This window comes from Eurosta solidaginis, chromosome 2 (assembly GCF_040869045.1).
Source record: "Eurosta solidaginis isolate ZX-2024a chromosome 2, ASM4086904v1, whole genome shotgun sequence".
Lineage (NCBI taxonomy): Eukaryota > Metazoa > Arthropoda > Insecta > Diptera > Tephritidae > Eurosta > Eurosta solidaginis.
The window spans coordinates 17,824,610-17,837,541 of record NC_090320.1 but is presented as its reverse complement, the minus strand read 5'-3'; the positions used below and the strand labels follow the sequence as shown (position 1 = coordinate 17,837,541).

Here is a 12,932-nt window from a genome sequence, read left to right as displayed (position 1 = left end):
TAAAAGCGTTTCTAAAAGAGTTTTGACTCGTCTAAGAGAAATTGAGTAGACCTGTGTTTTGAATAGCATTACCAGGGGGAACAAGTGGCATAGCGTGCGCAGATACTACTCCGAAGGTCCCGAGTTCAAGCTACGGAAAAAGCAACATCAAAATATATTTTTCTAAGCGTGTTTCCCAAGCGAAGCGAACTCCAAGACCACTTCATAACAGTAGCTAAATAAGAGTCCCAAGCCCTATATAAAAAGATAATGCGAACTTTTTTAAAGGCTGTAGGAAAATAGTAATTTGCTTATACTGATACTTTGCAGATATGAATACTTGGAATTTACAATTCTAGGAAATATCAATATTCAATGACTTTTATGTTTGATGTTGTCAAGTATGTATTGTGAAATAATTTTTCATGTTCGCAGCTGAAATAAAGAAATCAATTCAATAAAGGCAAAAATAAATTTAACAATTACATGGGCTACCGAAATCTAATTATCGATAACTTTCACTCACTTCACTTAAATAAATAAAACAAAAATTATATCAGCAAAATTTTATTTTTATTTAAATATAAATTGTATGTAAGAACTCGCAGTATTTTAATATTTATATTTATTTATTAATAAAAAAAATGCGACAATTAAATGCTTAAAATATAGACAATTAAAAAAAAAAAACGCTACTGAAACCAATAAAATACGCAACAATTTCGATTGAGATGCCAAAAAAAAATTACTTACTTCACTAATAAACACAAATAGTTTTTTTTTTTGAGAGACAAAAATAGTTATGAGTATCATTTTTGGTTAACAATAAATGAAGAACTTAATTAATGAGCGCTTGGCTTTGTTTTAGAAAATAATTTAAGTTTTTTTCATTAAAAATTTGTAATTTAGTAATTTTTTGTTTAAGAAAATCAAAATTTGTTTATACTCGTTTTTTTTTGCTTAGAACTAAAAAAAATTAAAAACATTAGTGCATTATGAGGAAAAAAAAATTGTTTCACAAATTGTTTGTTAGTAGAATTTTAGAAAAAATAAATGAATTTCAAATAATTTTTTTTCATATTTAAGAGCTTAGGTTTTTTTAAGTGTCGTCGCAGGAACTATTATCTACTGCAGAAAATACGTCATTAGGTCTTAGTATGCTTAGTTAACATTTTTATTAGTTAAGGTCATATATATGACAAATTGTTATAAACTTAAAATATTTAGTAAATGAAAAGTTCATTGCATATTTTTAGGCGCTTAAAACTCAAATGAAAATACAATACTTTTAACAGTTATGAGCAATTTCGATTTCTACTCTGCATTTTTTCATATTTTTGAAATCTATTCACGTTATTCGTTATATTTGTTTAAAAAAAATTTAGAAAATTTTATAAATAATGCTTCTACAAAGTACAGGCAAGTCTCATATAAAGTTCTACCAAAAAAAATTTTATTTTTTAAATCACTTTTGTCGCTTTTCCTCTTTCTTTCTTTTGACACATTTCACTTCCCTGATCTTGTGCTACGTTTTCTATGCTCCTTCGTTGCATGCGATTGTTCATTGTGCTTATGACGCCGGCCATCATGATGTCCTCCAGTGTGTCGTCCATTCATATTTTGCGTGCTTTTACTATGTCTAAAATAAAGAAAGAAAATATAAAAAAATTAAATATTTCGAATATCCTTTTGCTTGATATGATTCGACAAACTACAGTAAGTAAATGACTATGATGACAGTGGTGGCGAACAATAAGTGACACTACAAGAAAAAATGATTTCCAAACTAAAATGCGAGCTGTGTGAAGTGAAGTGTATTTTAAAAGAACGATCAAGTGCGATGAGCGTTGTGATTTCCCTTGCTGTGTCAGTTTGTGGGACAAAGTAGCGACTAGCGCGCTTTCCTGGTTGTCTAGAACAGTTTAAATGGTTAAGCACCTGTTCAGAAAGATTTAAAAAATTCCCGCTAGGCAAGCACTTGAATTTTAATTCCGGTGTTTTGAAATCATAATATGTAGGTAACTCGGAACCTTCCCGCGCAGTTCAATAGTTTGTGTATATTCTTTAAAGTTCGTAGTAAGACGTTAATTTTTGCACCTTGGCGATATCATTTCTTGCGCATTCTTGTGAATAGACCGGGCGAGAAAGAGAGAGCTAGACATGCTTTAAGCGATGTGCCTGTAAGAGTACCCAATATAAGGGCGAGAGTAATCAATTTTGAGCACTTGACATTGACATTGAATTTTGCACTTCATATGGTTAGTTTTGAAACACGTTTGGAAATATACCTAAATCAACATATATGTAGTAAGAGAGGCGATAACTAAAAGAAAAATACTCTTTTGTTGAAAAAAGTTAGAAATCTACAATGAAATTCTTCGTATCATGAGATCTGTTTAATAATAGGCTTTTTGCGACTTTAAGTTGATCGTCGGCGTATATACTCCAATGGAAGAGAATAATGATTCCGAATCGAATGATACTCCCGCTATTACACCTAAGGGTCGGAGAGATAGTTGTATTGACGCTGAGCGAAGTGGCTGGTGCCCGAAAAATATTCATATCCAAAACTTTGATTATATATGAAGCTGTATGTATTCCGCACAGCCTTCCTGCATATCTAGTGGCTGTGAACTGACTAAAACTGAAAGCCCTGTATTACCGGTGATATAAGTTGTGCCGGATGAATTGTACGGGAGGTAGAAGCATCACCAACAAAGCTTTAGGCATATTGATTGTAGGCCATTTGACCATTTTAGAAAAACCAAACTTTGTCCCGGGCCTGAGCTTCGAAAAGGATCTTGAAGCCGCAGTAGTTGTGAAGGGGTGGCACCAGGGTGATGGTTCTACATTTACCAAGGAGGTAAGAAATGCTGTATACTGTGCCGCTCCAGAAATAAAAAGTTCCTGCAATCTAATATGCGATATTACTGTAGTATTTATCACGCTGAAATGGTAGACTTGAGTAAAGCATTAGAAACACTGAAGATGCGTCCTTGAGCTGCAGCTGCATCAATTTGAAGCCAAGCGACCTTCAAGGCACTAATGTCACTTAGCCAACAAGTATTTATGAGATTTACCTCAGGGAGGAACGGGATTGAAAGGGAATGGAAAGACACATAAGTTGGCAAATGAGAACGTAGCTGTTGATAAATTAATGGAAGACGTCGCAATCCAATAAGATAATAAGAAATAATAAGGACACACAGGTTGCATTTAATTAATCAAGCTCGGCACTACATGGGCTTCAAAATGAGCACTGCCTTCTGGTGTCATATGCTTATAAAGTAGGCTCCGTCAGTGACAACAGAGGAGATAGGGATAGCAGGCAGAGTCCGTTGAACAGGACTGTATTCTTTTGAAGTTCCTGCTACTAGAGCGGCAGAGTTTTGAGATGTCTTTACAGAAATTATACTGATATCTGGTGCTTGATTACGTTTGTCTAACAACGCAATGGACTCATTTCGTCTATGTGAGGTCTTTACTTAACGAACAGTTTAACCCAACCTAACATGGATGAATATTATACCCATATCGCACAAGTAGATCAAAAACGTTGATACAGGCGGATAGCTGCACGCGTAGGCAAAAACAGAAAAAATCTGAACACACGGCCGCTAAAGAGGTTGAGAGAGGCAATTATTTCGTAGCTCTGCTCTCACAGTTTCTCTCTCAGAGCACGATTGAACTGAGTGAAATGTATTACTAAAACTTCGCACTGAATCAAGCTAAAAATGAAAAATATCTTACTGTGGACGAGAAAAAGACGAAGCTTCGCGAAGTACGCCTAAAAGATTTTGTTTGCGAGGAGCTACTAGCCATAGCGGTAAGCGTCCGACATTTTCAAGAAAGTATTCGTAGATTAAACGAATTTTTTTAGACTTAGCGGAGCTACTCCTCCCTCCGGAAAATGACAAGGTACGACTTCATACATCAGCTTCTATGCAAACCGTATTCATAAGAAGCGCAATCCCGAAACATTAAATATTTTAGCCACAGCCAGCCACCTTAAAATCACAAAATTAAGTTCGGCAACAGCTGCTTTATATTTGGGATGGACCTCGAGAGCACTTTGAAGGAGATATCAAAAGTTTTTTTTCGTTTTTTTCATTCACTTCCCATACTCCAGCTATTCTCAACAGGTTAATGGAATAAGATAATATCAATAAGCTAAAAGCATATTTTATGTTTGCAATCCTAACGGAGGACTTTTTCCATCAAAACGAGATGGTTGCATCGAGACAACCAGCACCGAAAAATACAGCTTCAGTTTCATGTTTCAACCTTACCTTCAACCTCCCCCCATGCAAAATATGGGTAATCCAAAATTTATCAAAATGTTTTGTGAGTTATTAGGAGTACATGAAATATTTTAGTATGAGCTTCGCTACTTAAAATTTGAAAGCAGAGTAGAAAAGAGAGGGAGAGAGCTAGATAGAGAATTGGGTTCAACTATTTAGATTAACTATTATATATAGGAGGGTTATTGAGTTCTACGGGAACAAAAGAAAGCAACGAATTACCAGAAGGCAACATGCTCATCTACGGCGTACTACAGCTACTAAGACAGAATAACGGTAAAAACGCTGTCTTACACTGTGCGGAAGTAAAAACGGATCCGATATTTCTTTGCCGAGAGTGCTGGGATTTTCTACGTTGTTATGGCACACAAACTTGAAAATTTAAGTTCAGTAAGTAATGGACACAAATTAGTAGCATGTGAGAGACTTTTGGAGTAAGTGGGGTTTGTGGTATATAAGTTAGCGCACCGTAGCTCACTCTTTATGTTGCTGCGTTTTGTTTTTGTTTTCAAAATGAGATCGATTTCGTTTTCTTTGTTCTCTACTTCTGTTGAACGATTTTGCTTAGTATCGTATTTGCTCTTTCGTCATATCTTCTTATTTATTAGTAGGAATTTGTTATATCTCTCCGTCTTGCTTTTTCGGCCTCTTTATGTTACTCTCTCCTCTCTTTCTACCTTTCGAGTACTCTTTCATGCTTTGCTGGCTACTCACGCCTCTCTCGCTCTCTCTCTCTCTCTCTCGCTATCTTTTTCTGACTATGAGCATGTGCACAATGCAAAGGGATGATGCGTTGTGACATGACTTCGTATAGTACGCAATCTCTGTCTTGATCTTTCCGGTCTAGAAGGCGGCACAACAATACCGCTGGAACTCCACAGCGCAGCTACCTCCGGCGGAGGGCGTGGCACATTTACAGTCTTTGCCTTAACTTTTGTTGGCGTTGCATATAATAAATAATTATGATATATATGACTGGCATCTGAGGGGCGTTTACCCGGCGCAGCAGGCAAATATGGTAGGAAAGCAAATGATGAGGTTGTTGATTGCGAACGTGAGGGTTTGCGCGCACAAGGAAATGAAATGGGTAATGGTAATGCGCTACGTTTGCGCAAACCGCGTGGCAAAGTGCCTTTGCGCAGTGTTGACTGGTTTGAATAGGTAGGTTCGGTCTTACGATATGGTATAGGTGGTATGATTTGGGCATAAATTTCATGTTCATATGTAATGGGCGCATTTGACGGAGATACGGCAAATGGAGATGGAAATAATGGCGATGACTCTGATGAAGGTGCAAGCGCGGGCATATTGGAATTAATGGGTATGGGTATGAGTGATTTAAGACGCTTGCGTCGTGGTGGAGGCAAGGGCGGTATTGCTTCCACCTCTGCAATTTCTAGATTTATATCAGAAAACGCTTCTTGTATTTCGTTCGTATTAGCTTCGAAATCATCTGATTTTAGCACCAAATGAGCGCTGTGTTCTTGCATGCATTGAGCTCTGACTTCTCTTGTGTATTGTGTTATTTCTTGACTTAAGGTTTCCGTTTGCACTAAACACTCATTGCAATTGTTGTCGTGATCGGTTCGTCGTTCTACTAAATTCGTTTCGTTTTTATATACGTACGTTGTTGTTGTTGCGGCTGGTTCATGTTGATTATGTACGGCACATATGGAGGATGTTTTGTGTTCACGTGCAGAAAGTTGGTGTGCGCCCATGGTGTTGCCAAGCCGATGGTGCTCATTATTGCTGTGTTGTTGGTGGTGTTGTGTTTTGCTCGCCGTCGTCGTCGAGTGACCTGTGGATGTGTGCAAGGTAGGATAAGTAGAGGACTTGCAGATTTATTAAGTGCATAAACAAAGGTTAATCGAATTAGTCGGTTTGAGATTGGGATAATCTAAGGTTAATCACTACTTTGTGTGAATTGCAAATAATAAAAAAATGAAGTTTTAGTTATAAATTTTTGTGTTGATATACAACATATCAACTTTTGTGAAAATATACTATTTTTTTTTGCATGATGCAACCAATTGGCAGTGCTTTGCGTGGGTTAAGATTTACGTGAATTTCATTTAATATTTTGTGTTTTTTTTTTCTATTTGCTGCTAACCTAATATTTTGTAGTGTTTGCGGCTGTGTAGCACCCATTATTAAGATGCCCAATACAAGCAGCTCTGCAAGAAATATTTCACAGTTGAATTATAATAAAAATTATAAAAACGAGAATACAGCTTAGTTCTAATTGTGCGCCTTTCTGGAGCGCTCTCTCATAAAGACTGCTTCTGAATCGCACCTAATCGAAACAAATTCGCATCATACAATGTACTTACCTCGCGCTTGTGATTTGCTCTCCCTGCCGTTTTCTTTTTCGTGAGCTCTTTCTATCTCGCGTTCATGCTCACGCTCTCGCAATGACTCACGTTCTCGCACGCCCTCTACTTTCCCATGCTCATGCTCACCCCCGCCAATTTTGTCTCGCCCGCTGGTCGATCGATGTTCAGACGACATACGCGCTTCTGCGCTGTGATGCACAGCACATGTGTGCGTATCATCCGCTCGTCCGCGCAATGAACGGAACAATCGTATACCACTGCCAATACCACTGCGCGATTTTGCGGTATTGGCGCGTGAGATCGCGTGACGTCCACTACTACCGCTGCCCGTGTTTCCGCTAGGCTCTTCACGGCATTTGCTACTTTGTCCACTACTTGTAGCGCGTTGTTGCTGCTGCGACCTAGCCGTGCACTCAGCGCGTTCCTCTCGCTGAGAGGCATGCGTAGTGCTGCTGGCCGCATGCCGTCGATCCTCATCTCTACTTGCTGTAGTGTGATGCTTTTGCGTCTCATGTTGATGTGCGCGTTCGGAAATGCTCTCCTTCTTGCTACGTCTCTCAACGCTACGACTTGAGGCGCTAGCAGTTGTGGGGTTAGTGCTGCGTTTACTCTTCAAGCGCACACGTTGCTGCTCATTCGCGCTTACTTCATCGCCTGATGAATATTGCAAACGTGCTGAGCGTTGTGAGTCGCGTGAGCTAGAGCGATGTTGTTGCTTTCCGCAACTAGCACCTCCGGCGCTGCTACTACCAATGCGTGTGTGCTGTGTTTTTGTTGCAGACGTTGAAGTGGCACGCGTCGATTTTGGTGATCGTATATTTCCATATTCACGTTCGCTAGAGAGTGAACGGGATCGTGCACGTGGAGAACTCTCAACTGATGACTGCGATGAGGTTCGTACCCGTGTAGGCGTATCGTACATTTGAGGGGAAGATGTTGCCGGACGTGTGTGACGTTTTGCTTCGGAGGCAAGTGTACCGCGTGACATTTTAACAGCAATACATTTGTCGCTAGGCTTGCGCGTCACCATTTTCTCATCGATCGTTTCCAGTGGCGTGGATTCTCGTCTATGTAGTGAGGAACGTCGCCGTCGTCGCCGATCCTTGTGTGCGACCTCATCAGATAGGGCCTTCAGCGGAAAAACAGAGAACGATACAGGGGTTAGTGGGTACAGAAAATACTTAAGTTCGGATTTATAGCCAATCCAGGTACAAAATTGAAAACGATATGACTTACCTTCATAGTTATATCCGCATTTTCATTCATTTCACTCAATAAATAGGCATCGCGCTCTACATCCGTTTTACGATCGTAAGGTTGCGGTGATTTCACCTTGAAAACTGGTGTTATTTTCTCATTAGCAATATTCTCATAAAAATGATCACTTTGATCAGCACCATCATCATTGAAATTATGCCTTTCATTAGTTAATCTCAATGGAGACAAGTGTTTCCCACGTTCCGCAGACTTGCTACGTTTGCGCACAGGTTGTACCTCCGCTGTACGTCGTATCAATTGTGGTTCTACAGCCATGGGACTGTGCCGTAGAAGATCAGGTTTGTCATTCAACAATTGCCATTTCGTTGCTGTTGTTGTTTCATTCGTATTCGTTGCTTCTTCTGTATTAGTTGCGTTGTCGTCGTGTCTTCGTGTCAACATTTTAAGATTCGTTGTATTTTCGTTTCCGATTATAGTTGAGCGTTGGTGGTGTTGATGGTTTGGTAGCGTACGTTTGTTTGCGCTTATGGTGTTAGTACTGGTGACATTCGGTAGTCGATTTGCTTTCGATTCGTATATTTCGTCTTGATTCTGTGAATTTGGCACACCGAAGTAAGAGAGCTCGTGATCGCGTAGCTTACGTGCACCACGTGCCTCTTTCACAATCTTTAATGCTTCACGTTGCTCAGCGGTGCTATTGTTGTAACGCTCTCCAGAGTGCAACGGTTGTTGTTGCTCCGTTGAGTTTAGAGCTGGAAAAGGAAGTTATACAGAAGGCTCTTTTAAATGCTCTCACGTTGGAGAAAAGTCGTGATATATGCAAACTTACCACTCGAAATGGTTCTGGGCCTAGCCACTGGCGCTGTGTGACTATTGCGTTTGAAAGAGTCACGCTTTTCCAATGAGATCTGTGGTGAGTGTAATTCAATGCTCATGACATTGGATTTCGGCAGATCTAAATAGAAATGCACAAAATATATACATTTTTACCAAAACCAAGTTTCTATTAATTAAGTATTTAATGATAGTATGTTCTTATCAACCTAAACTCTTAGTGCGGTTGATCTACATCTGCGCCATTATTCTTCTCTTCTTCTTTCTCTTTTCCCTCCGTATATCCCTGGTATAACTAAGAAAATATTAGCGTTCTCTCCTAAGAATTTTTTGTAATTACCTGATTTATACAACTTTATCTGCTCTGCCTTTTGTTCCTCTCCATCTACCTTCCAAACCGTACGCTTCGCTTTTAACCGACTCCAACTACCGCTCGTATATTCACCAGCACGTTCATCATCTTGTGATGAGCTCTCAAGCGTACCACCTCCACTATCGCTTTGCTCATTCTCTTGCGTGCAAAAATAGCTCTTTACTTCTTCGTCTGCACTATCGGCAATATCGTCATCGTACGCGTTACGTTGCTCATTCTCTGCAATATCATACATGCGACGCAGTTTTGAGAGTTGTTGACTGACTGTGCTATCACTGTTACCGAGTAGTTTTAAGCGCGGTGCAACAAGCGGCATAGGCGGCAAACTAATGGGTGTCACAAAAGCACTCTGGTTTTCATATGATAATCTACGGCTTGTTGTTGTTGTCGTTGCGTTTCCATTTACATTTGTTATTGTCGTACTTACGATCGTCTGTGTGCTCACTTCGCGCTCTGTATTCTCCAAAGATACATTCGATAAACGTCTTACGGTTTCTTGATAACTATTTGAGCATAACATAGGTGTGGGTACTATAATGGGTGGTATAATGGTGGCCGATTCTAAAGATGCTATACTTAGACGTCTCATAGCTTCGTCGAATTCATTCGCTGAACGCAAGGTTTTGATTATGAGTGATGTTGATTTGAGTCCTTCGTCCAACATACGTTGGTGCTCACGCAGATCTTGTAGTATAAGCTCTTGGGCGCTTGCACGTCGTTGTGTATCAGTGGGACTGGGTTCTTGGTGGTCAGTGACGGGCATTAGCTTGGGTATACCTAAGTAAAATTGGTAAGAGTTGGTTTTTGTTTGGTTTGGTGTTTTTTGGAAAAATGGTTTTGTTATTTTTTCGTTAATAGAGTTTTTATGAAACAACAACAGTTACTGAGAAGCAGTTAGTGTGGTATGTAGAGGTTGTACTTTGAAGAGTAAGCATTGGAAAAAATGAATTATTGTGCTAGTTCCTAGTGTCTGTTTTCAATTAAGGGGTCGTGAGTTGAGGTTGCAATAAAAGTCAGTATTGTTTGTGTATTGACTGGGGAAGAGGTGATGGCTAGAGAAATGTGTGAGAGAAAAATCATGCCGTATAGCTAAGAAGAATAGAAAGCATAGATATATGACGTAAGTTTAAGCTCAATAAATTTTGTGCACGATGTGTTTTTGATAGGCTTTAGTTTCACTAAAGAACTAAGTACTTATCCAATACAAGTTATTGTTGAAATGAGAAAGGGTTATAGTTAGTGAGGTTGGCAAATGAGAGAGTATTAGCCAAAGGAAACTACCACCAATGAAGGGAAAATTAAACCTTCTGAAGTTGAATCGGATAAAACTACACACAGTTGCCGATGAAGCTAACAATATTTGGAGTCCCAGAATCGTTCAGAAAGGTATTCCCAGAGGATTTTATATTATCTCAAACTAATTATGGTAATTTACAAAGAATATCCTCAGCAGTCTTTCTGGCCATTCACAGCTTCTACAGCGGTCATGACGTACACGCATGCGAGTGTAAATCCCAGTGACCAATACAGACTGCTTTAAATTGCTTGGAAAACTTCTTGCCCTCTTTTCGTTATAGCCTGGCAAGATAAAACAAAAAAATAAATACAAGGCGCGAAAACCTCCGAAAAAATTCTAGGCCCAGCTTCTCTTCCAAAATGCCTCTTGCTATTGCACAGTTCAAGATATTTCATTTGGCTACTGTTAAGGGTGTATCATCGACCTCCGATGTTCTCTTACGAGCCAGATACGGTAGACCTTCTCTTTAACCTAGAACGGTGGTTAAAAATGATGTAAGTTGCTTATACAGATCTGCTAACTGTGGCGCCAGCGATTTTTATTACTTCCTAGCTGTCAGAATGTTATATGCTCACTTTACCAGCTATTTTCTGCTCTTCGAGTGATTTGCAAGAGAGTATTTTTTTTCAAACGCTAGGCAATAGGACGGAAGTTGAAATGCCCCAAAGACCAAAGTTCACCTTCGAACAGTTAGTCTGTGATAGTGCATCTCTTCCAATCATTACTACTTGGAAGTTAGTATTGAATTGAATTGATCAAGTTATTTCGATACCGTTACACCCGCCAGAAGTGAACAAAAGCGGCTGCTTTACATTTATGAGTATCTCTCTTGTTCCAAGATTATCTCAAGGCAATTTGTGACAATGTATAAAAAATATGACAGTCAATCGGAAACAGGGAACCACAGCCGCTGTGGAGCAAGAGTTACAAACTTCAGTAAGCAGACTTTTCTTTCGAAGAACTTCTAACCAAACTAAAGTTGTATGGATCAGAACCGTTCGAACCACCGCCTTGTACATAAATATTACCATCTCCGGTTTGAGTTTCCTTTTCTTACTGAACCTCGATTTGAAAGTCTAGAAAGCAAGGCGTTTTGCATACGACTTGAGTTGCCCGCTAGCTCTATTATTCCTCCGCACAAAAAAGTGGTCGGATCATGTTCTCGCGACACATTATTTGCATTGAATTTTAACGCACTGAATCCGAATCATAGAGTTGGCCTTCTGGGTTGTTCTTCACCCTTATCTCAAAAATCGAGCCATAATTAACTGTCGATTGAACGCTTTTGGGCCTAGAACCAAACAGGGACCCGCTAGGCCCCCAAAGAATGGGTTTGCGATTTAGTCTTGACAGCTACAACGTAGGCGTCCGGTTCTTCAGCGTGTATAAGGATTTTTGCAAATTTCCTTTTATGACTGGAGTCATTATAGAAGATTGGCAATGTGCTATCACTTATAGAAATGAGACACTGCAGACGTGAGACCACTCACCTTTTTAAAGCGCAAATACTCGTCTGTTTACAAACTAAGGCTCCTCGTAGTTCAGTTAGTAGCTCGGCAATAAAATATACCAATGAAATCCAATACCGTGTGGAATCCCCCACCTGTGCCTTAAAGAAGGTGGATTCTATCATACCAGCTCTCACCTTCTTGAACGCGCCTTTCACATCAACAAACGCAGCCAGAGTAAATTTTTTACGTAGAAGGAACCTCTCCACTACTCGTAGGAAATAGGAATTTAAGGAAGGTTTTTTTGAGTATGTACAGTATTTCCAGATGAAGCCAGTAGGCTCAGGGAAGAAATCGTTTAAACGGTGAGCAACGATTAAAGAAGGAGGAACATGTAGAAAGCTGTGAGTCTTGAACCCATTTTTCATCTTTCCTAACATGTGAAGAATGAAAAATGACACTGACGATGGCTTAACATATCAACATAAATCAACTAGCCACGCTCTCAGAAAAACACAACTAAACGAATTGGCTTGAATCCTTTGGACAGTTCATGTCTCCTTCTGCGCGACTTGGTGTTGAATACTACTCAAATTTTCAACCATGGTTGCGGAAGATAGCTGTAAAGAATGCAAGAAGGTAAAATTGCTTTTACTTTCCTTACCAGAGCAAGAAGTGAGTTTCAAGAGTATTGACCCTATATGAGGGAACACATTGATTCTGATTCTATCCACTGGGGCGGGAATATCTACTAATTTTTTTAGTGTAATTTGGGTCGCGGTGGCTCACGTAGAAATAAAACCTAGTCCGAGTAGATAAAACTAACTTTCTAAAATTCTAAGCTACAACAATATGTACTTAATAAAGGAGAGAATAATAGAAAAGATGATTTTTTTTAATAATACTACACTTATAGTCAAGTCAAGGCAAAAATATTAGTTGTATTTGGCATGCAAAGGGTTAAGCAAAGTTTTTTAGTAGAACTTAATATTAAAACAACAAACAAATAACCAACATAAACCGTATTAAAAATTTCCCCTTATAATAAAAAAATCAGCTCAAAAAGAACAGAAGAATAAATAATTTCTATAACATTCCACAAAAAAATAAATAGAAGAACAAAAATAACAAAAAATAGTAGATCAACCC

At 39.1% G+C, this 12,932-nt stretch overlaps 1 protein-coding gene across 9 annotated transcripts in view; it reads right to left on the bottom strand.

Annotated features, from left to right (window-relative positions):
- Nucleotides 1-530: 530 nt before the first annotated feature.
- The window catches only part of LOC137239353 (pneumococcal serine-rich repeat protein), a 175,371-nt gene continuing 162,969 nt past the window's right edge, over nt 531-12,932 (bottom strand). For 5 of the 9 annotated variants that reach the window (XM_067764547.1, XM_067764550.1, XM_067764553.1 and 2 more), the window contains 6 exons: nt 9,006-9,815; nt 8,661-8,786; nt 7,850-8,583; nt 6,611-7,742; nt 5,907-6,078; nt 531-1,618 (listed from right to left, as the gene is read on the bottom strand). In XM_067764547.1, the coding sequence (XP_067620648.1) occupies nt 1,486-1,618; nt 5,907-6,078; nt 6,611-7,742; nt 7,850-8,583; nt 8,661-8,786; nt 9,006-9,815 (3,107 nt within the window). In that variant the 3' untranslated portion in view covers nt 531-1,485. Of the gene's footprint in view, nt 1,619-5,906; nt 6,079-6,390; nt 6,455-6,610; nt 7,743-7,849; nt 8,584-8,660; nt 8,787-9,005; nt 9,816-12,932 lie in introns of all 9 variants that reach the window. The other 4 variants (XR_010949334.1, XM_067764551.1, XM_067764552.1 and 1 more) reach the window with 4 other exon arrangements.